General features: G+C 46.5%; 1 protein-coding gene across 6 annotated transcripts in view; it reads left to right on the top strand.

The window, feature by feature from the left end:
- Positions 1 to 19,800: 19,800 nt before the first annotated feature.
- Fbxw11 (F-box and WD repeat domain containing 11) overlaps positions 19,801 to 24,103 on the top strand; it is a 105,295-nt gene continuing 100,992 nt past the window's right edge. For 2 of the 6 annotated variants that reach the window (XM_028857799.2, XM_028857798.2), the window contains exon 1: positions 19,803 to 20,300. In XM_028857799.2, coding sequence (XP_028713632.1) covers positions 20,256 to 20,300 — 45 coding nt within the window. In that variant the 5' untranslated portion in view covers positions 19,803 to 20,255. Of the gene's footprint in view, positions 20,301 to 24,103 lie in introns of all 6 variants that reach the window. The other 4 variants (XM_028857803.2, XM_028857800.2, XM_028857797.2 and 1 more) reach the window with 3 other exon arrangements.

Here is a 24,103-nt window from a genome sequence, read left to right as displayed (position 1 = left end):
TGTAGCAAGGATACTAATGCCTTATGGGAAATTAGAGTTGGCTGTGGCTGAAAGGAGTCACTCTGGCTTGTGACAGGAAGCGGTGATTTAAAGAACCACAGAGTTAATTCGTTGTTGATGGATATTATTGATTTTATTATGTGGAAGAGGGAAAAAAAACAGGTCAGACATTCACCAATTTAAGGCAAGATGTGGAAGCCAGAAAGTCTTCTCAGGAGCTTCAAAAAGACTATCATCAGTCTAGTAATCCCACTTGAATATTTTCCCAGAAGAGTTGACCTCAGTTTGTCAAAGAGATGTCCACACTTTTGTTTTGTTTTTTGTTTTTGGAGACAGGGTTTCTCTGTGTAGCAGTCCTGGCTGCCCTGGATCTCACTCTGTAGACCAGGCTGACTTAGAACTCACAGAGATCCACCTGCCTCTCTGCCTCCCTAGTAGTGCTGGGATTTGCCCGGCTGAGATGTTCACACTCATGCTCATCACAACACTTTTCACAATAGTGAAGAAATGGAGCCAACATAAGTGTCCATCAACAGAAGAGTGGGGAAGAAAAAGTGGTCTAGATATACGATGGAATACTATTCAGCCTTGAAAGAGGAGGGATTCCTTCAACATGGCGGGATTGCTGAGACAGGCACCCAAAGGGGAATGCTATATAGTCTCTCATGTATGGAATCTGCAGCAGACCTGGGGTTACAGAGGTGGGGGAAGAGAGGTGATGGTTGACGAGTACAAAGTCCTCAGGAGGAGGAAACATTACTTCTTCTCTCCAGTCCTTTTGGAGGAAACATTACTTCTTCTCTCCAGTCCTTTTGGAAGCCTGCTGAGCAGGGTCACAGCTAGAGGACCAGCCAGGGCTGGAGCATGTGACAACCAGCAGCTGTTTAGGGTACCCTGAATCTGTGTTCCTGGATCATGGTCACTCATATTTGGTTTCAGAAGAACTTGTTTCTTATTCCCTTTGAAATGGGGGGGAGGGCTAGGGGTGGAGGTTTAGCTTAGTAAGAACATCTGCATAGTGAGTGAGCACAGGGAAAGCCTGAGTTCAGTGCTTGGCTGGGGGACAAGGGGGAAAGGGAAGGGGGGTGAGGTTGTGCCAAGTGTATTTTATTTTGTTGATGCTGTTGTGAACAGGGAACCCCTCCCCCGACTTATTTCTCAACAAGTTCATTACTGATGTATGTTATTTTTATATGTTTGTTTTTTATCCTGCTACTTTGCTGATTGTGGTGTTTTTTTTTTTATTTTTAATTTTTTTGGTTTTTTGAGCCAGGGTTTCTCTGTGTAGCTTTGTACCTTTCCTGGAACTCACTCTGTAGCCCAGGCTAGCCTCGAACTCACAGAGATCCACCTGCCTCTGCCTCCCGAGTGCTGGGATTAAAGGCATGCGCCATCACCGCCTGGCAATTTTTTTTTTTTTTTTTGAGACAGGGTCTTACTATGTAGCCTTGGCTGGCCTGGATCTCACTATGTAGATCAGACTGGCCTCGAACTCATGCCTGCCTCTGCCTCCTGAGTGCTGGGATTAAAGGCATGCACCACCATGCCCAGCTAGGGTTTATTTTTATAAGAAAGAATTCTGCCTTTACCTGCTGAGCCACCTTGCTGGCCCTTGGAGTCTTTATCGTCTTTTAAGTATAGGGTCATGTCCTTTGAAAATAGGGCCATAAATCTGGGTGTTGTGGTACACACCTTTAATCCCAGCATTTGAGAGGCTGAGGCAGGTGGATCTCAGAGTTTAAGGCCAGCCTGGTCTACAGAGTGAGTTCCAGAACAGCTAGGGCTACACAGAGAAACCCTATTTGGAAGAAACAAAACAGAAATTATTTTCTCTTTTGTGCGTGGGTATTTTGCCTGCATGTATGTCTGTGCACCATGTAGATGCCTGGTGCCCATAGAGGCCAGAAAATGGCATTGCATCCCCTGGAGCTGGAGTTACAGATGGTGAGAGCCCACATGGGTATTGAGAATTAAACCCAGGTCCTTGGAGCCACCTCTCCAGCCCCTAAACTTGCAAGTATTTTATTGAGAACTTTTGCATTAATATTTACCATGGCTCCCATGTCTGCCTGTGGAGGTGGGAGTTCTTCTCACCAAGTCAGACCTTCCAAAATGGAACCTGACATTGTTTCCTGCTTTGTAGTGGCTTTGCCAGTGAAGCTAGACATGCTTGGGGGTCACTCAGCTCTTCTGATAGCTGCTGCCCACCTTCCCCAAGTTCGTCCCTGGACATCCTAGCAGACTGTGACTGCGAGTTAGCTGACATCTTTCGAGGTCTGGTCTTCTTTTGTTTTGTATTTGTGATATATGCATGCATGTCTGTCTGTCTGTCTGTGTGCCATGGCACATGTGGAGGTCAGAAGACAGCTTTTGGGAGCTGGTTCTCTCCCACAATCATGTGGGTTGTGGGGATCAAATTTGGAGAAGCAGGCATGGCAGCGGCATCTTTACCAAATTAGCCATGTCCTAGAGACAGGGTCACTTCCTGAATGGGGAGCTCACTGGCAAAGCCAGCGAGGCAGCTGTTCCCAGGGATCCTCCTGTCTCCACCTAACACGGGGATTCAGGAGTGGGCGGACACACCTGGCTTCTTACTTGAGCGTTAGGGATGCAAACTCATGTCTTGTTGCTTTTTCCGCACTTTGCCAACTGAAGCATCTCCCTGGCTCTTGAGGGGTATTTTTAAAAAATGGCATCTCACCATTGCTCTGGGAGTTGAACAGATAGGGGTTTCCCAGCATCTCCTCCCCCTCCATCACTGATGTGTGAGTTCTCCCCCCCCCACCTTTACCGCTCTCTTTGAAATATATCACCAAGAACAGAGTGCCAATTTTCCGAGGGTCTCTTAAGCTATGACGCAATCACTGGGAAAGGAGAGCTCCCCAGAACATCCCAGTCCCTTTAGGACAGACTGGAGTCTTTCCAGTTGTTTTGTATTTTGCTGTTTACGTGCAGATTCTCACTGGTACTTACCTTTTCTGAAAACTGTTTCTCTCTGGGTTACCTGCTGCAGAGTCTGGCACATGGAGTCTGTCATCTTCTTAACTTCTGTGAGATATTCCTTCATGTATCTCTGCGGACTAATTTTGGCTTGGAGACTACATTATCAGAGACAACCATAGCTAGCCCTACTTGCTTTTGTCTTCCATATGTATATGAATTTCAAAATTACATTTTTTTTTTTTTTTTTTTTTTTTTTTGGTTTTTCCGAGACAGGGTTTCTCTGTGTAGCTTTGCGCCTTTCCTGGGACTCACTTGGTAGCCCAGGCTGACCTCGAACTCACAAAGATCCGCCTGCCTCTGCCTCCCGAGTGCTAGGATTAAAGGCGTGTGCCACCACCGCCCGGCTCAAAATTACATTTATGTGTGTGTGTTATAGTGTGTCTCTGTTGTGATAAAGCATTTGGACCCAAAGCAACTTGCAGAGGAAAGTGTTTGTTTCACTTATAGATTATAGTACACCATCCAAGAAAGCCGAGGCAGGAACTCAAAGCAGGAACCTGGAGGCAGGAACTGAAGAAGCATGGAAGAACACTGCTTACTGGCTTGCTCTCCATGGTTTGTTTAGTCTTCCCTCCCTCCCTCCCTCCTCCTCCTCCTCCTCCTCCTCCTCCTCCTCCTCCTCCTTCTTTCTCTCTCTCTCTCTCTCTCTCTCTCTCTCTCTCTCTCTCTCTCTCTCTCTCAGGTTTATTTATTATATACAGTGTTCTGCCTGTATGTACACTTGCATGCCAGAAGAGGGCACCAGATCCCACTACAGATGGTTGTGAGCCACCATGTGGTTGCTGGGATTTGAACTCAGGTCCTCTGGAAGAGCAGCCAGTGCTCTTATCCACTTTCTTAAACAGTCCAGGACCACCAGCCCAGAGAGGGCGAAGCCCACAGTGGGCTGCACCCTTCCACATCAATTATTAACCAAGAAAATGCCCCCAAAGACTTGCCTACAGGCCAATCTGATGGAGGCAATTCTCCCATTGAGGTTCCCTTTCCCCCAGGGACACTAATGTGTGCTAAATTGACAAAACTGTCACTGGGCGCGTGCATGCTCCGGCGCAAATGTAGAGGACAACTTGCAGGAGCTGGTTCTCTCCTTCCACTATGTGGATTGCAGGTATTGAACTCAGGTCGTCAATCTTGGCGGCAAGTGCCTTTACATGCTGAGGCATCTCACCAGCCCCGGATGGATAATTTGGTTTTAAGCCATTGGTGATTTTTAGAGGTAGGTTTATGACTCTTTGTTGGGACTTTGATCATTTCAGTATTCTTGGAGTTGGTGATCGAGCAATTACCATCTCTCGGAGGCACTGTGTTGCCCATTCCTGGTGTTTCTGGGTTGTATTTTGAACTCTTTTGTTTTGGGACTCTTCCTCAGCTTTATCTGGTAACCTCAGTGAACAGCCTTCTTTTGAGGGGCTCAGTCTCCAGTAGCACTCAGAGAAGGGAAAACAAATTGCTCTAGCAGTAATAACACCCAAACCAACCAGATATAGAAATGCATACAATTGTAGTCAATTAAAGCCAACAAATGGTCATAGATCAGAAAATGTCAGAAAGAGTGGAGGGTGTGTTACACACACACACACACACACACACACACACACACACACACACACTACTAGTTAACAAAGAATATAGAAAAACGTACAAAAAAGGAAAGAAAAAAATGAAAGGGGAGTGAAAATAATCCAATTAAAGCTTATAAAAGCAGATGAGAAAGAAGAGTAGGGGCGGAATAGGCCCGGGGGTCCGCTCAGCTGTGGGGAGCCCTGCTGCTCTTGCTGAGGACTCACACAGCTGCTCACAACATCTGCAGCCCCAGCTCCAGAGGATCTGGCGTCCCCTTCTGGCCTCTGTGGGCACTCTACACACCACACACACATGCAGGGAAACACTCATGCTCATAAAATAAAAATAAATAAATCTTAAAATTAAACATTAAAAGGTGAGGAAATGAGGTGAGGTGTAAAAGAAAAAATGTAGTTACTCAACCAAACAGGTATGACATTTTAAAAATTTACTGAAATGAACAAAAAACATCCCAGTTTCCTTCCCATCAGAGGTCAGTCGTGTCGGCAGAGGTGAAGGTTACCAGCCGACTGGGTACTTATCGTTCGTTCCAGTGACTGCAGTTCCCTTTGGAGAGGTCACAGGTCATGCACTGTTTACCTTTCCCTCTTCATTGTGTCACTAGGCTAGCCACCAGAGGGAGGGGTTTGTGGGCACAACCAGTTTCACTCTTGGCTGCCTTGCTCCAGAATGTGCTGGGGTGGAACAGAGCTTCCACAGCACCAGTTTCCTGGGGGCTTATTTCGTCTGCACACTCCTATGGCAGTGCTGGTATTGGATGTTCTGCCTTAGATCTAGGTCTCTAGTGCCTTCTGAATGCCCACTCAGGGGCCAGGGCACCCCTGTGGGGCTAGGCTCAAGGAGAAGTACGGGGACCTGGGTACTGCTTCCTCTTCTGAAACTCCCATATAAGATCCTGCCTGCAGTCTCCTCCTATATCCTAGCTCTATAGTCACCTTTGTATCTCAAAACAGCTTCCTACCACATGGAACTTGGCATTTTTGACTCCGTCTACACCCTCCTCTAAGACCAACATTTGGTGGGTCAGCTATGACTCTGGTAACAGTTCCAAGTGATAGGAAAATGTGGTGACATTTGACTCCCAAAGCAGTAAGAAGAGGCAAGACTTTTTTTTTTTTCTTTTCTTTTATTCCAGACAGGACTTCTCTGAGTAGTCCTGGCTGTGTAGACCAGGCTAGCCTCTAACTCAGAGATCTGCCTGCTGCTGCCTCCTGAGTGCTGGGATTAAAGGTGCCCAACCTTTTTTTTTTTTTTTTTTTTTTTTTTTTTTTTTGAGACAGGGTTTCTCTGTGTAGCTTTGCGCCTTTCCTGGAACTCACTTGGTAGCCCAGGCTGGCCTCGAACTCACAGAGATCCACCTGCCTCTGCCTCCCGAGTGCTGGTATTAAAGGTGTGCGCCACCACCGCCCGGCTGCAAAACCTTTTAAAGATGGCTCCTGGACACTGCACTTGGGTCATATGCCAGGAAGAACAAACTTCCGAAGTGGCATGGACTGTGCTGATTCCCGGCTCTTGTCTCTTCAGGTTGCACTTCAGCATGGTGCTGAGACCTGCGCTGCTGTTTTCTGTTTCTTCCCCTTCTTTTGCCTCACCCCTCAACCGTGCTGTGCCATGGCTGTGCTTGGCCCTGGGTCACTCTCTTACCCTTTGTTCCCTTCGTCAAAAGCTCTTGAGTTTTTCTCAGGTCTGTTTTTACAACTAAACTTCAGTACCTCCACATCGACACCCCCTCTGGAAGGGCAGAAGCTGGCCATAGCAGTGTGCTTACCTGCCACCTCATCCCTTCCAAATCTTCTCTTGTGTGTGTGTGTGTGTGTGTGTGTGTGAGAGAGAGAGAGAGAGGGGGGGGGAGGGAGAGAGAGAGACAGAGAGAGACAGAGAGAGAGAGAGGGAGGGAGGGAGGGAGAGAGAGAGAGAGAGAGAGAGAGAGAGAGAGAGAGAGAGAGAGAGAGAGAGAAAGAAAGAGAGAGAGAGACTCTTTATGTAGTCCTGGCTGTCCTGGAACTTGTTATGTAGACTAGGCTGGCCTAGTACTCAGAGATCTATCTGCCTCTGCCTCCTAAGTGGTAAGATTAAAGGTGTGCATCACCACACCTGGCTAAATCATTCCACACACACCCCTAACTCCATATTTTTATGGGAAGAATTTCATCCCATTTTTTTCTTACATCAAGTACATTGAGACAATGCTATTACATATTTTTTTTTAATTTTTTAATTTTTTTTTCTAAAGAAAAAATCCAGCTCCCCATGGGAGATCATTTGTAAAGATTTAAATTGTAGAATTTTTTTTTTCCAATCATGGTACATATTTCTTTTTTTTGAAAGTCTGTTATTGGATGTTTTGGGTCTTTAGCTCTTTTGGGGGCTCACCACTCAGCTCCCAAATAAATCATACACGGAGGCTTATTCTTACTTAAGAATGCCTGGCCTTAGCTTGGCTTGTTTCTAGACAGCTTTACTTAAATTTTCCCATCCACAGTTTGCCTCTGGGCTTTTCCCGTTCTCTTACTTCTGTAATTCTTACTCTTAGTCTGTGGCTTGCTGTGTGGCTGTGTGGCTGGTCCCTGATGTCCTCCTCCTTCCTCTCTCGCTCCTTCTTCTCTCCTCCCAGATTTCTCCTTCTATATATTCTCTCTGCCTGTAACCCTGCCTTTCCTTTCTCCTGCCTTGCTAGTGGCCATTCAGTTCTTTACCTTGTATGATCACAGGCTCTATGAGAACTTTCTGGATTAAAATGTGATTACAATTATTCAACACAATTGGTCAAATAAGTGCAGATTCTGCTAGAATTATATCTTTTAAATACATGATTCATTAAAATCATTCACATAACATTTCTCTGCATAATTATCACTTGCTGCTGCGGATAGAATTTGCATTATTTTTATTTTTCTGTTAGTACTGAGGTAACCTGTTCACACGAGTGTAACTTGTCTCAACGCGGCCTCTTGGAATTCTAAGTTACGTCAAAAATTATACAGCGGGAACTACCCTGCATTTCTTGTGCTGGTGTTGGTCATCTGGTGGTCAGAGGAGCGTCTGAGCTCGCGTCTGAGCTCCCCCTCCGAGGGGGCTGAATGACTGGACCCCGTCTCCTGTACATGCGGCTATCAGTGCTGCAATCCAGCTGCTATCTCTCTTGGTATCTTCCCCTTCAACTCTCCCTTCTTCTGCCTCAGCCTTGTGTGGGCAGCTTCAGCCTAGCCATTCCCTTGAGAATACAGATCAGCCCACAGAATGAGGTGGATTTCCAGCCTTGGCTGATTTTCTCTTTGCCAGGTCTATTGTTGCTAGAGGGCTTCTCTCCAGGTTCCCCAAGCCCTGCAGTCCCACAATCCACTTATAAAATAATCACTCAGACGCTTATATCACTTATAAACTGTATGGCCGTGGCAGGCTTCTTGCTAACTGTTCTTATAGCTTAAATTAATCCATTTCCATAAATCTATACCTTGCCACGTGGCTGGTGGCTTACCGGCGACTTCACATGCTGCTGGTCATGGCGGCAGCGGCTGGCAGTATCTCCCTGCCTCAGCCTTCCGCTTCCCAGAATTCTCCTCTCTCCTTGTCCCACCTACTTCCTGCCTGGCCACTGGCCAATCAGTGTTTTATTTATTGACCAATCAGAGCAACAGATTTGACATACAGACCATCCCACAGCAGTCTATCCTGCACCTTGTCGTGAACTATGACTATACATTGTAGAGTAGGGACCATCATGTATGGTTTATCAATCCCTTTCCTACCCTCTTTTCTGCAGCTAGACATGAAACCCAGGGCTTTATATGTTCTGTTTTCTATTGTACTCAAAGAGCAAGCATGCAGAGCCAGGCAGTAGTGGCGCACGCCTTTAATCCCAGCACATGGGAGACAGAGGCAGGAGGATCTCTGTGAGTCTGAGGCCAGTCTGGTCTACAGAGTAAATTCCAGGACAGCCAGGGCTACACAGAGAAACCTTGTCTATGTGCAGGCTACCTGCCAACTTGGGGTCATGTGACTGAATACTGGCCAATGAAGGATGCGCAAGAACGGTGTTTCTGAGATATGGTAGTTATTGGCTAGTGAGCACCTCTGCACATGTCTCCTCCCTGTAATAGTAGAGATGTGTTTTCCAGATTGTGTACTACTCAGATAAAGGTTAGCTTACCTACACAGAGAGCACATGAACAAGGTTTTTTTATTAGTGAGGATACTTCAGCTATGGAAACTTGGTATCATGTCAGCTTGCCTAGGCTGTTAAGACATTTCTCTGAATTCCACTCCTCTATGTTTCTGCTTAGGATGGGACACAAAAGAGATTTGTGTGCAGGATATGGGGCATGGGAGGTGTCTTAGTTAGGGTTTCTATTACTGTGAAGGGACACCATGACCATGGCAACTCTTAGGAAGGAAAATATTTAATTGGGGCTGGCTTACAGTTTCAGAGATGTAGTCCATTACTGTCATGACGAGAAGCATAGCAGTGTGCAAGCAGACATGATGCTGGACCAGGAGCTGAGAGTTACACATCTTGATCTTCAGGTGGTAGGGGTGCCACACTGGGCATAGCTTGAGCATGAGACCTCAAAGCCCACCTCCACAGTGACACACTTCCTCCAACAAGGTCACACTCCCTGATAGGGCCATACACTCAAACACTGGAGTCTATGGGGCGGGGGCATTCCTAGTCAAACCACCGCAGGAGGGAAGCGCCGGTCTCATGTCGCCCATGTAGCACAGTGTCACGGTCTGCTGAGGCTGGCTCTGCAACCCCACAGCCTTCCTTGCCGCCCTCTTCTGTTTCTCTGATTCCTGGTGTATATCTGACTCTGACAAAGGCTCATCCTCTGAACAGAACACATGCCCACAAAGGGAGACGCAAGACACAATGGCAGTGTGCCACTGTGCATCCATCCCCCTTCCTGAGGGCCCCACCCTGAGACCAGCACATATCGTGAGGGCAACAGCTTTCCTAAGAGTGCTTGTCAGGCCAGACAATGATACAAAGTCAGCCCCTTACTATACTCTGGCTGGTTCTGATCCTCTCCTTTTTTTCCCTTTCTTTTTTCTTTTCCCATTGAAAATGTTACTGGGGCCAGGCAGTGGTGACACAAGCCTTTAACCTCAGCACTCAGGAAGAAGAGGCAGCCAGATTTCTGAGTTTGAAGAGAGCCTGGTCTACAGATTGAGTTTCAGGACATCCAGGGCTACACAGAGAAACCCTGTCTCAAAAAACTAAACCAACCAACCAACAACAACAAGGAAAGAAACAACAACAACAAAAGTTATTGGGGCAGAAGAGGGGTCTTAGCAGTTAAGAACACTTGCTGCTCTTGCAGAATCTGGGTTTAGTTCTCAGCACCTGTGTGGTGGCTCTCAACCATCTGTAACTCCAGTTCTAGGGCATCTGATGCCTCTTCTGGCCTCCTGGGAACTGGGCATAAATGGAGTGTGCATACACACATGCAGATACTCATACATAAAAACTAATTTGTGTTTGTATGTGTGTGGGTACGTGTGCCAGGATGCACATAGGAAGGTTGGAGGATAATTTTCAGGAGTCAGTTTTCTCCTTTACCATATGGATCCTGGGGACTGAAATCAGGTTGTCAGGGTTGGTGGCAAGTGGCTTTAACCCATGAGGCCATCTTAATGGCCTCTACTTTTTTTTTTTTTTTTTTTTTTTAAGGCATTGTCTTATGTAGCTCTGGCTGACCTGGAAGTCACAGTGTAGGTGAGGATGTTGAGGATGGCTCTGAATTCCTAACCCTCCTGCTGTCTCCCTGGTTCTGGGGTTATAGGCATGTACTACTCTACCCAGCTTCTGATTGAGTTCTGACTAATGCACAGAGTTAGTCTGTGATGGTGGCACAGTCAATTCTACATCTGATCCTAGGCTTTCATTTGTAGGTGTCTTATTAAATGTGATAAGCCCAAAAAGAGTTTGAAAAATACAAATATTAATTTCAGTACATATTTGCCAGTACACTGACAGAAATAACGCTTTTACTTATGTAGTTTAACATGCATCCTCCTGTCGCAGGAGAGATGGCTCTGTAGTTAAGAGTGGGTACTGCTCTTGCAGAGGACCTGAGTTCTGTTCCCAGCACCCATGTCCGGCAATGCCTCTGGCTTCCACAGGTACCTGCACTTATGTGCACACAGACACATACTCATACACATAATTCACTAGGCAGCCAGATTAGACAGTCTTTCTCATAGTTATCTTTCTTTTTTCTGGATTCTATAGATGGATGGAAAAGGATACATAATCTTATCATATGGGTAAAATAAGAGTGTATTGCTTTTAATATGTCTCACTAATAGTCTCTTTGCTAATGGCCTTAAAAGATGTTAGTTGGAAAAGAAATGAATCAAAATCTTACTCCATATAATCATCACTGCGGTGATATTGTGTTCCCCAAAATATTGTTCACCCTAATAAACTTATCTGGGGTCAGAGAACAGAACAGCCACTAGCTATAGAGGCCAGAAAATGGTGGCGCACACACCTTTAATCCTAGCATTCTGGAGGTAGAGATCCATCTGGATCTCTGTGAGTTCAAAGCCACACTGGAAACAGCCAGCATGGTGACTCACGCCTTTAATCCCAGGTAGTGATGGCAGGAAGCAAAAAGGTATATAAGGTGTGAGGACCAGGAACTACAGCTGGTTAAGCTTTTAGGCTTTAGAGCAGCAGTTCAGCTGAGATTCATTCCGATAAGGACACAGAGGCTTCCAGTCTGAGGGAACAGGATCAGCTGAGGAAATGGTGAGGTGACGTGGCTGTGGCTTGTTCTGTTTCTCTGATCTTCCAGCATTCACCCCAATACCTGGCTTCAGGTTTGATTTTATTAATAAGACCTTTTAAGATTCATGTTACACATCACTTTGTATAATATACTTGAGTTTAGAAAACTCATCATGGATGGAGAGTATTTTAAAATGCCACCCATGAATACCTTCAATAGGAGTCAAAAGAAAGGGAAAGGACTGGAGAGAGATGGCCTGCTATTTAAGCAAAAGGACCTGAGTTTGAGTCCCTAGCCCCTCTGTAGAAGCCAGAGATTGCGGCACATGCCTATAACTCCAGGGTAGAGATAGGCAGATTCCAGGAGCTCATTGGCCAGTCAGCTGAGGTCAGGGTTAGTGAGAGAACCTGAGAAGAAGAAAAAGGAGGAGGAGGAGGAGGAGAAGGAGGAGAAAGAGGAGGAGGAGAAGAAGAAGGAGGAGAAGAAGGAGAAGAAGAAGGAGAAGAAGAAGGAGGAGGAGAAGAAGAAGGAGGAGAAGAAGAAGGAGGAGAAGGAGAAGGAGGAGAAGGAGGAGAAGGAGAAGAAGGAGAAGGAAGAAGGAGAAGGAAGGAGAAGGAAGAAGGAGAAGAGGAGGGGCGGTGGTGGCACATGCCTTTAATCCTAGCACTTGGGAGGCAGAGGCAGGTGGATCTCTGTAAATTTGAGGGCAGCCTGGTCTACAAAGTGAATTCCAGTAACAGCCAGGGCTACCCAGAGAAACGCTGTATTGAAAAACCAAAATCCAAATCAAAATACCAAAAGGGGAGAAAGGAAGACATCTGATATCTTTGTGTGTGTGTGAGAGAGAACCTATATACATGTGGACATAACACACTAAATAAATAAATAAATAAATAAATAAATAAATAAATAAAGACAGAAATAAAGACAGAAATAAAGACAGAAATAAAAAGACATAAATTCTATAAGGAGTTTGTGTTATTTTGATCCAAAGTGCTCTCACGGAGTCCACTGTTTTAGATGAACTAGCTCCCCTAGCTATCTGTAGCCATGTAACATCTGCTTCAGAACAGCTTGAAGATAACAAATATAACCTCTCTAGTCTCTGAGGGTCAGGAACCCAGGAGTAGCAAGTTTTGTTCAAGTCTGTTGAAGGAATACAAGTTGGGGCTGGGAAGCTGGTACCCTACTGAGGTGCCACTGGGCAGATCATCTTAGCTAGGGTGGTGGTGTTCATACTGAGAAAGGGGTTGGGGGAGAAGGAGGGAGAGGAAGGGGGAGAGGGAGAGAGAACGAACATATGTGAGTGTGGTGATATATTGTGGACCCATTATAAACTTGCCTGAGGATCAGAGGACAGAGCCAGCCACTAGATTAGACATAGAGGTCCGGCAGTGGTGGCACACACCCTTAATCCTATCACTCGGGAGGCAGAGATCCATTTGGATCTCTGTGAGTTCAAGGCTACATTGAAAACAGTGCCAGGCAGTGGTGGCACACACCTTTAATCCCAGTACTGGGAAGCACACATGCTTTTAATCCCAGGAAGTGATGTCTGGGCAGAGAAAGGTATATAACACATGAGGAAACAGGAACTCACTCTCTTTAGGCTGAGGATTTCGTAGAGGTAAGAACTAGTGGCTGGCGGCTCTGCTTCTCTGATCTTTCAGCTTTCACCCTGAAATCTGGCTCTGGGATTTTTATTTTTTTATCTATCTATCTGTCTGTCTGTCTGTCTATTTTTTGAGACAGGGTTTCTCTGTGTAGTTTTGGTGCCTGTCCTGGAACCTAGACCAGGATGGCCTTGAACTCACAGAGATTCGCCTGTCTTTGCCTCCTGAGTGCTGGGATTAAAGGCGTGTGCCACCACTGCCCGGCTCTGGGTTTTTTTATTAAAAGACCATGTAAGATTCGAACAATGTGACACAGTCACACACACACACAGAGAAAACACATGTGAGACAGACAAAAGAAAAACACAAAGGGAATGAACACACGTGAGACAGAACACACACACACATACACACACAGAAAGAGAGGAATACACGTGAGACAGAGACACACAGAATGAACACACGTGAGACACAGGACACACAGACACACATAAGGGGTAGGGGAAACATGTGAGACAGTCTGGAGGCCATTTGCTGCTTGGGCCTCCAGAGCAATAAGGAGAGAAGGTACACTGGAGGCAGGACCAGGAGCCCTTCACTCCGCTGTGCGCATGGTCTCTGCTGATGATGTGAAGCACAGTCTCACACAGTCCAGCCTCTCAGAGTCCAGCTAGGAAGGGTGGTTTTGAAGCTGACTGCCAAGAGGCACACAGAGAGGCCACTGCAGAAATATGAACATATCTGACTACGAAATGTGACGCCCGGCCCCCTGGCTATTACCTTACACTGTGACACATGCACCTTCTGCCATGGTAATGTGACATCACTAGGATCTCGGTGTCACACAGAGGGTCATAGATCTGCACTAACCTCTTCACTGTCAACATGCCTTGCAAATCTTGGTCCAGAGCTGTCTGAAGCTCTGGAGACAAACTGCCTTAGGACTTTCTGCCTTTGTCTATGATCAGATCTGATCTCCAAGAGGCATCAAGCCTGAAGCAGCAAGAATACCTGCATACTCAGGTTCTTGTCTAAGAGGTCAGAGCTAGGAGGTAAGCCTTGGCTTGGCTTACGTAAGACTTCTGTCATAAACATGCATTTTTAATCCCTTTGAGCTTTTGGAATTCGAACCCACAATGCCAGTTTTCTTTTTCTTTTCAGAAGGCATAAGATTTTAATTAACAAACCAAAACTTTGAGGTTTTCTGATGCCAGGGCTGCAAACTCAGGTATCTATAGGGATTTAGTGTTCAGATGAGGAGCATTCAGATGAGGAGCATGTTCCAGGTGAAATGGAACCCCCATTGCACAGGGTGAAGAGGTCTTTGTGTCATGAGGACTTTTACTCTCATATTTAACTCTTTCGTTGACTAATGGGCTAATAAGGAAGTTGCTTGGCTATGGAAGTGAGCTTTCTCTGGTTAGCTTGCTCTATCTTGCCATGTGATGACCACTGTCTGCCATGGCTCAATAGAAGGCTCTCACCTATGCCTAGCAGAGCCTGGCATCATGTTCTTGCTATGAACCAAAGCAGTTTCTTTTCTTCCTTTTTTATTTTCTTTTTGGTTTTTTTCAAGACAGGGTTTCTTTGTGTAGTCCTGGCTATCCTGGAACTCACTATGTAGACCAGGCTGGCTTTGAACTCAGAGATCCCCCTGCCTCTGCCTCCGGAGTGCTGGGACTAAAGGTGTGTGCCACCACTGCCCAACTTCAGTTTCTTCTCTTTGTAAGTCATCTGTTCTCACATGTTCTAACGCAGCAGCAAACAATGGACTGTGACACAGATAACGGACTACAAGGACATTATTTATACAAAGGCACACTTTCCAAAAGAAAGGTAGCCGCTACTGAACCACCGTATGTTGCAGGATATTTGATCAGACTGTGAACCCTGAGATTTTGTTAATTAAATAAAATCAACCTTGGGTCAAGAGGTGGAGCTAGCAACTAGTTGACAGGCAGCAGCCATAAAGATTAAGATGGATTTCAGAAGACGGATACTTTGAGTTTGGTGGGTTTTTTTTTTTTTTTTTTTGGTTTGTGTCGGCAGAAGAGAAGTTTTCTTTCTATCTGAGACACTGGCTAAGGAGGAAGGTCAGCTGGTTGCTCCTCAGCCTCTCTGAGCTGGCAGGTTTTGACCCCAGCACCTGATTTCCAAGTCTTTATTGGTAAAATTGTAAGACTGAGTTTAGTTTAAGAACAACAACTGTATACTCTTATCACAGATCTCAAAGCCAGATACTCTAATTTTTCAAGAGAAATTAAAACACAGATTTTAAACGTGAAGTCGTTTAAGATGAGGTATATTCACGTGAGTGCAGGTACCTACAGGGGCTTGCTGTGGATGATTGATTTATAAATAAACACTGATTGGCCAGTAGCCAGGCAGCAAGTATAGGCGAGACTAAAAGAGAGGAGAATTGATAACAGGAAGGCGGAGAGGAGGAGACGCCAGCCTGCCGTCCAGGGAGCATCATGTAAAGGAAGAAGGTAAAGTCATGGAACACGTGGCGACATATAGATTAACAGAAATGGGTTGAGTATAAGAGTAAGAGCTAGACAATAGTAGGCCTGAGCTAATGGCTGAGCAGTTTAAATAATATAAGTGTCTGTATGTTTATTTTATAAGTGGGCTACGGGACTGCCAGGGCTTGGCGGGACCTGGAGAGAAAAACTCTAGCTACAAATGGTGCCCAACGTGGGGCGACAAGAGTTTTCACCTAAAACCTGAGAAAAAAAGATTCTAAAATGGAGGCTTGGCGGGACCCGGAGAGACAAACTCTAGCTACAGGGGCTAGAAGAGGGTGCCAGTCCAGGCTGAGCTCCAGGAGTCCAAGTGATGAGAGGAGAGATTCTATGAGCAAGGGACATTGAGATCATGATGGGGAAACATACAGAGACATCTAGCCAAACTAGTGGAAACGCATGAACTGTGGACCAAGAGCTGTGGAGCCCCCATGGGACTGGACTGGGCCCTCTGGATAGGTGAGACAATTGTTGCTGCGGGCTGCAGAAATATATCATAAGAACTCAGCTGGTTATGGCAAAGTCACTACCTGGAGGGATCAGGGAATTCCTCCAGAGGAAGCCAAATCCCAAGGAGTTTTTGGTGTTACTTGGCTTGTTATATATCAGCTGTCTTCTGTTATGAAAATCATGTGTGCCTTCATAGTTTTTCCAATCGACTTTCCCCTAAGAAGGACTAACAGTGTAGACTGATCACTCTCTGGACATACACATTCCAGGTATTTGGAGAACAGCCTCAGGAAAGGCTTTCTCTGGAATCAGATTATCTATCTCCCTTGGCCACTTTCAAGGACTACAGGAAACACCACCCAGGTGGGCGCCCATTGTTAGTCCCAGGTGGACTAACAATGGTAACAGCCCACGTGCAAGTCTCCTGACTTACGGTAAATTCCACAAGGAGACACTGCCTAGGAGAGAGGTGGACGTTAAGTAATAGCTTTACACAATTTAGCTCGAACCCTCCCTTTATATACCGAGACTTCCAGGGCATGGGGAGAGAAGAGAAAAGAGAATGGAAGAACTAGATGGGTAAGAACTTGAGAGGAACGAACTGAGATGGGGAAGAACTAGATTGAAGGACTAAAAGAGAGAACAAGAGGAACGAGATGGAAGATGAGGAAGAGCCAGATGGGGAAGAACAAGATGAGGAAGAGCCAGATGAGAGAGAAGGAGACGGGAGAGGAGCTGATAGGGGAAAGAACTAGATAGATGAGAACCTAGAAGGGACAGAACTAGATGAAGGAATTAAGATAGAACCTAGAGGGGATCACAGACAAGTGTAGAGAGAAATCAGGCTAAAGATGACCTAAGTATGAGAGCAGAATATAAGCTTATAACTGTCACAGAATAATAAAGTATATGGACTAAGGAGTTTCGTGTACATAGATTCATTTCTTTTCATCAAAGATTAATTATCAGCTGGTTGTAGATTCTTCCCGGACCCTGGGAGGGGACTATAGAGGGGCTGGACCCCCATAGTCCCCGATAAGTTGTTTAGCTTGAACTGTTTAGGGGGCCCCCATGCAGTGGGATCGGGATCCGTCCCTGGTGCATGAGCAGGCTTTTTGGAGCCCACTACCTATGGTAGGACACCTTGCACAGCCTTGGTGCAGGGGGAGGGGACTGGACCTGCCTCAGTTGAATGTACCAGGCTCTGCTGACTCTCCATGGGGGACTTTGCCTTGGAGGAGATGGGAATGGGAGGTGGGTTGTGGGGGAGGAGAAGGGGATCTGTCATTGGTATGTAAAATGAATAGAAAATTTCTTAATAATTAAAAAAAAAATTAAAAAATAAAAGGTCACCAGTTCTCCCAGAACTGGAGTTCTAGGCAGTTGTGAGCACCCAATGTGGGTGCTGGGAACTGAACTCAGGTCTTCAGAAAGCACTCTTAAGTCACTGAGTCCATCTCTCTAGTCCTCCTAAAATGTGAAACTTTTTTTTTTTTGGTTTTTCAAGACAGGGTTTCTCTGTGTAGTTTTGCGCCTTTCCTGGAGCTCACTTGGTAGCCCAGGCTGGCCTCGAACTCACAGCAATCCGCCTGGCTCTGCTGGGATTAAAGGTGTGCGCCACCACTGCCCGGCTAAAATGTGAAACTTTTAACTGATTGATTTTGGCCATGCTATGGGTTGAACTTGGGGCCTTCAGGTTAGGGACATGCTGCTCCCCCTTTTCTTTTTTTTTTTTTTTTTTTGAGACAGGGCTTCACTGTGTAACATCCCTGGCTGTCCTGGAACTGGCTTTGTAGACCAGGTTGGCCAAGAACTCATAGAGATCCTCCTACCTCTACCTCCAGAGAGCTAAGATTAAAGTTGTCCCCCACCAGGCCCAGATCTGGCATACCAATTTTTAAAACAATGAAGATGGCGGTGTAGGCTAAACATATGCATGGGAGGATCATACTCACGTGACCTCTACATGCTATACTGTATGGTAAGTGCTAGGTCCTTCAAGGTCTTTGGCTGGCTGTTATATTGGTGAATTCCAAAGAACTAATCTTTCAGGATCCACAGAACTTCCCACACTCACTATGGACATATGACTTGATTTAGTTAATTGAGCAATCAGAGTTTGATAAACATTTGTTGATTGGTCTTGTCCTTTTTTTTTTCTTTTTTTTTTTGGATTTTATGAGACAGGGTTTCTCTGTGTAGCTTTGCTCCTTTCCTGGAACTCACTTTGTAGACCAGGCTGGCCTTGAACTCACAGAGATCTGCCTGCCTCTGCCTCCTGAGTGCTGGGATTAAAGGTGTGCGCCACCACCACCCGGCGATCTTGCCCTTTTTCGAGCCACCCTCCAGAGGCTTGAATGATAAGAAGCCAGTGGAAAAGAGAGGCTCCAGAGGATGAGAAATCATTTTGAATGTGTTCTCAACTGATTACAGGCCCATGTGTAACCTCAGCTTATATCACATTGATCCAGATGAGCTTGGCTAAACTATGCAATCGTAAAAAATAAACCATTGTTATTCTAGGCTACCAAGTCTTGGCATGGTTTGTTATGTTACAATAGGTAACTGAAACAGAGGTCATTTAACCTGTCCTCCTGTCTGGTGAAATCCAGACAGCAAGGTAATGGCAGGAACTCTAATTCTGGGCTTTTCTCGGTTGGTTTTCTTTCAATCTCTTGGTGAAAGCCACCAGATAAAGATCATAAAATTTCAAACTCTAACGGTAGGGAATTTATACCGTGCTTTGGATGTATACTGATCTCTGGAAATGTAAAGAGTTTGAAAGTCATCCACTGCACTGGGGCAGAGAATTGAAAAACATTTGAGACACGGGAAAGCAGTCTCTGCCATTGAGAAATGGGCTGGGTACAATCATCCAGGCCCTTGATGATAGTCAGAGCCTGGCCCTTACAGCTAGGTCTCCTGTAAAACATAAACAACTTCACAGACCACCAACATTACACAAGGATATTCTGTGGCCTTATCTTATGGATCAAGACAAAAACAAGACCACTCACTCCATAATTATTTGTGAACACAGATAAAACATGACCATTATCCAAGCCACACATACAGCTACAAAGACTAAACACTTGAATCTGGCTAACATGAGGGACTGTCACCAATTACTACTTAGCTTCAGTCTAACTTCCCCCAGATAAGACTGCGATGTCCAGTCTTAGAATTACTCGCACTTCGCTCCAGGGCCTCTTCAAATCCTCTTCTACATTACCTAAGGTCTCCTATTGAGACGTCCACGATTCATCATGACATATGTTCTCTTGTGCTTCAGGTAGAAATAAACCCACCTTGCTCAACTATCAGCGTGTTCCTGGAGGATTTTGGTTCCAGGGTACTGACAGACTTGGAGAAGATCACAGAGTTAGAGGCAGAGTTCCCTGGAAGTCTCCAGTTGTGTTCTTTCATAGCCCCTCTAACTCTCGGTTAATGTCTGCTGTCTTTCCATTAGAATTAAGCTTCCTGAGAACAGGGGTCTCTCCTGTTACGTTCCAAGTTGATTCCCAGTGCTTAGGGCAGTAGAAACTCAATGTTTACAAATAAATGTTTTCAGAACGAACAGCTTCCTTCTCCTGGCTCAGCTCCTCTCAGTCAGTGTAGCAGCTCTTCATACACCTATTTCCCCACTCAGTCTCCAAACACTTCCTCTAGAGATGTCCATCTTCCCTTGGCTGCGTCCTCGGGCTTTCGGGCCCTCTCGCCCTCTCCCACACTTCCTAGTGCACCTTGGGCCCACCTGTCCCTACCAAATGCAACACACACGGAGCGGCGGCGCAGCCACCTACGCGAGTGCCACTGCAGACACCCAGGGCGCATGTGCGGAAATCGGTCGCACCGCAAAGATCTCAGACTTAAGTAAGGAGTTGCTTTCGAGTTTCCGTCCGGGTTCGGGCAGCCCCAAGCTGCCAGGAAGTCAGGAACGGCCAGCCGGAAGGAGACCTTGCGCGCGGGGATTTCTGGGACAAGTAGTCGCGGCACTCAAGAGGCCCTACCCTGAGCAAGCCCTAGATTCTCCAGGTCTGCACGTCCCGCACTCCCAGCCCTGTGCTCCTCGAAGCGCAGCCTCTACAGTGGCGAGCCCCGGCAGAGTGGGCCGGACGGCTTCTTGCTCCCACAAGGCCGCGCGAGCCGCAGTGGTTGTCGGGAGTTGTAGTCAGCTGCGCGTCCTGCGTCCGCCGAGTGGGAGGGCGGAGCTGCCGGCGGCCCGGGCGGGCTGGCAGCTAGAGTGGGTGCGAGAGCCGCCTCCACCGCCGCCGCTGCCACCGCCTCCTCCGCCCGGGCCGTTCGCTGCTGAGCGGGGAGAGCGAGGCGGGGCCGCCGGGGCCGCCATGGAGCCCGACTCGGTGATTGAGGACAAGACCATCGAGCTCATGGTGAGTGCGGCCCGCTGGCCCTCCGTTCTTCCGGCCGACTGGCGATCCGGGGGCCTGCCCACCTCGGCGTCCGCGCCAGGCCAGCCCTCGTTCCCTGCCGCCCGGGCCCGGCCGGCCTCCTGCCGTGGCTCGTTGCTGACGCCTCGCGCTCCCAGGCTGTCCGGGCCTCCGCTCCCCCCACCCCCCTCCACCGCCTGCCGGGCTCCGACCGGTCTCGGGCGCCCCTGCCTCGCTCCTCCGGGAGCCTCCGCTCACTCTCGCCTTGCCATAGCACTCGTTTTAGAAGATTTCTTTTCCCTTCCCATTCCTCCAGGCAGGCCCGCATCGCGCTTCCCACCCGCGCTTAAGCCAAGGGTGATGGTGGTGGGAGGGAGTCCGAGACCAGTTGGGGCCGCTTCGGCCTCCGTAACCTAGGCGTACGGGGGGGGGGTGTTAGGGGGGCTCTCAGCACCTTCTCCCCAAGCTACGGCTGTGTGGATGCCGGGATAGGCCCCGTAGGGCTGGGATGTTGGGGGTGCCCTCGAGTCTGAGGCTTGCGGGATATGAAGCCTCTTTCCTGGGCCCCTGTGGTGTCAGGCTTCTTGGACAAAGGGTTTCCTACCCTGCCGTGAAGGATGTTTGTATAGCAAGGCCCCAGGTACTCTAGATTCCATCCTCCAGGAAAGGGAAACCGTAACTTTATCATTTGGGAAATGAGAGGGGAGGGGGAAGGGGCCTTCCTCATCACCGCCCCCCACCCCCGCTCTTAAAAAGAAAAAAAAAAGGGGGCATTCTTGGCCCACAGAGAAGCAACGATCCCTTTTACTGTTAGAAACCATTGGTAGCCAGACTGATGAGGTCTCCCCGGACCACCCTAACCCCTTTCTGACCTCAGACTTGGTGCCAGAAGGGTTTTTGGAAACAGGACTATGAGTGAGTGGCTGGGAGGAGTGAAGAATTTGCTCATTGGTGGAAGAAATAAAATATGGCTGGTATTACCTGCCAATTTGAATGTGAGGGAAATCAGACCAGGCTTGGGAGAGTTGGGAGGCAGTCAGCCTCTGCAAATGGCCATACAAAGGAAACCTTTGATAGTTTCTTTGTATCTCCGCTAATACAGTAACAACTAGTATCTGCCCCATGGTATCGAGGAAAGCTACAAGATCTACTGAACTTTGCAAAACGTTTTCCTAGTCAGATTCTTTCCAGTGTGAAAATGCTTATTGAGTCACTGATTCCACTGGGTAGGGTTGGTGACATCAGAGCCACTTCCCCCATTTAATGCTATAAATAATAAATGGTGATACTGAAATTCTGTTGGATAGCCTCATGGTTTCTGTGGATGATGTTATCCAGGGAGTTAAGGTATACGTTTTAAAATGGAAGTATAGTAGCATAAAATAAATACCGAGGTAGTCTCATGTCTGCTGGACTTGTTGAAAATTAGCAGGTGTGTGTGTGGGGACCTCTGGTAGTTCCTGGGGTGTGTGTGTGTGTGTGTGTGTGTGTGTGTGCGCGTGTGTGTGTGTGTGTGTGTGTGTGTGTGTGTGTGTTCGTGTTCGTGTGTTCAGAGGGATTCTGTCACTTGTGGGATTTTGATTTTTAGGTATTGAGGAATTTTTCCTTTTCAGCATCAAATGGTTGGTTACAGCAGTTTCGGCAAACTTTTGAAGTGGGTTATTTTAACAAAATATCATTTAAAAATGGTTGTTTATGTATTATTGTGAATGGATACATGCACCACCACAATGGCATTTGGTGGTTAGAGGACAACTTGTAGAATCACTTCTGTCCTGCCTTTATGTGAGTACTGGGAATTGAACTCGTGTTGGCAGGCTTGTATGTTCAAATGCCTTTGGCTGAGCCATCTTGCTGACCTCTATTTTGGCAAAGTATCTTCAGACATGTTCCATCTTCTTAAAGATAAACAGTACATCTGCTTTCAGAGTGACCAGTGCTTCATACTGAAACACATTCACTTAAAACAACCAAAACACCTCTTCTTCAAAAGATTATAAGAAATACAGTGTAACCCAAGGCATGGTCTGTTAGTATGTGACTAAAGAAAGACTGTCCCACATTTACTTGCTTTCTATGCATATAACTAAAAAATTTTGTTTTGGATGCTGGGGTGCACCTCAGTGGTAGAGCACAGGCTTAGTTAGAACCACGAAGCCATGATGAGTGGCTTAGACTTTGTGTGATAATATGTGTTGTTACACTGAAGAGATGTCAACCCACCATTTAATAAAAGGTGTAGTAGTCATGATCAATTTTAAAATGGTTTTAAGGATTGTTTCCCTCCTAGGTGGGGTCTCTTAGGAGCCTTGGGCAGTCTTTTCCATGAGTGGTAGGTGTGTGTTTCAGTGCAGTAGATGGCTCAAGTGCTTTCTACTGAAGAGGCCCAGCGTCGGTGGACAGATCAGAAGGCCTTGCAAATCCAGCCTCATCTGGCTTTCTGTATTACTACATTTCAATTATAGTTTCCAGAAATTGGTTGAAAGTACGTGTAATAATGACTTCAAAATAACATGATTGAAAGAGGAGAACTGGTTAAATTGATCCGTATTTTGGAAGCCTAGAGCATAAAATGTTTCAAATTTTGTGAGTCCTCTTCTGGACTCAGATATTTGTGATTTTGGTGCCTCTGTGAGTTTGGTACCTAATGGTTGACAAGATACGGCATGTGCTGTTTTAGATTGCACTGCATTAAAAAGAGGAAACTGGCTTTGTGTCATCTTCAGTTCTTAATTGTCAACCTTCTACTTTGATTTTGATGCATCTTTTTCTCTTGCACTTGGTAAGACTCATAGCAGTCTTGTTGGCAGCCTCTTGGGTGCTGGGGTTACAGGTGTGAGCCACTATATACCTTTTTCTGTTTCTTTTTACAGTGCTTGAGCTCAAAGCCAAGCTTGGCTCATGCTAGGCAACTGCATTAAGCTACCTCCCCCTAGTCCATTTTTTGTAATTATTATTATTTTCGAGACAGGGTTTCTCTGTGTAGCTTTGCGCCTTTCCTGGAACTCACTCTGTAGCCCAGGCTGGCCTTGAACTCGCAGAGATCCGCCTGGCTCTGCCTCCCGAGTGCTGGGATTAAAGGCGTGCACCCTCCCACCGCCCGGCTAACTTATTTTAAGTATTTAGGAGAAATTAAAGCTAGTTGTAGTGGAGACTATCTATAATTTACTATAGTACACACTTTGCTTGAGTTCTACCTCTAGCAAGGAGGTGGTTGGAGGACAAAGATGGGAATATCGGAATAGTTAAAGTTTCAAAATCCAATTCCCCACTTGGTGACTTTTATGCTTATTTGAGGCCTGGGTCTGCCAAAGGTGCTTGCATGTCTCTGGCATTCTGCGTAGGCCTCTTGACTTTAATAAAAAGTGTAAAGAGTGCTTTTGCCCCCACCCCCACCCCCCTTCCCCTCCACTTTTTCCTTTTCTCCTTTCTCTTTTCTCTCTTATCTGCCTGCCCCCTCTCTTTCTTAACACACACTCCCTTTATTGACTCCTTGCCCTCTCCAAGGGTCTCTTGTAGCTCAGGCTGGCCTGGGACTTTGTGGCTGCCCTTGAACTCCCAATTCTGTTGCTTTTGCTTTCCATGTGCTGTGATTATGGGTCTGTGCCACCATCCTCGGCAAGGTGATAAATAAACTCTTGATAGAGACAATGAATTTATAGTTGCTGATGGTGAATAATTTAATTGCCATGTGGCTTTCATGGCTTTATACTGGCCTAGTGTTGGGTCAGCTTTATGGACCTGTTTTCTAAACTTCTTTGTAACAGTCATCTTTATTATAAGTGAGTTAGAACAGCAGTGATCCA

The sequence above is a fragment of the Peromyscus leucopus genome, chromosome 8b (assembly GCF_004664715.2).
Source record: "Peromyscus leucopus breed LL Stock chromosome 8b, UCI_PerLeu_2.1, whole genome shotgun sequence".
NCBI classification, from domain to species: Eukaryota; Metazoa; Chordata; class Mammalia; order Rodentia; family Cricetidae; genus Peromyscus; species Peromyscus leucopus.
The sequence above is the reverse complement of the archived record's forward strand: the minus strand, read 5'-3'. Positions and strand labels throughout refer to the sequence as shown.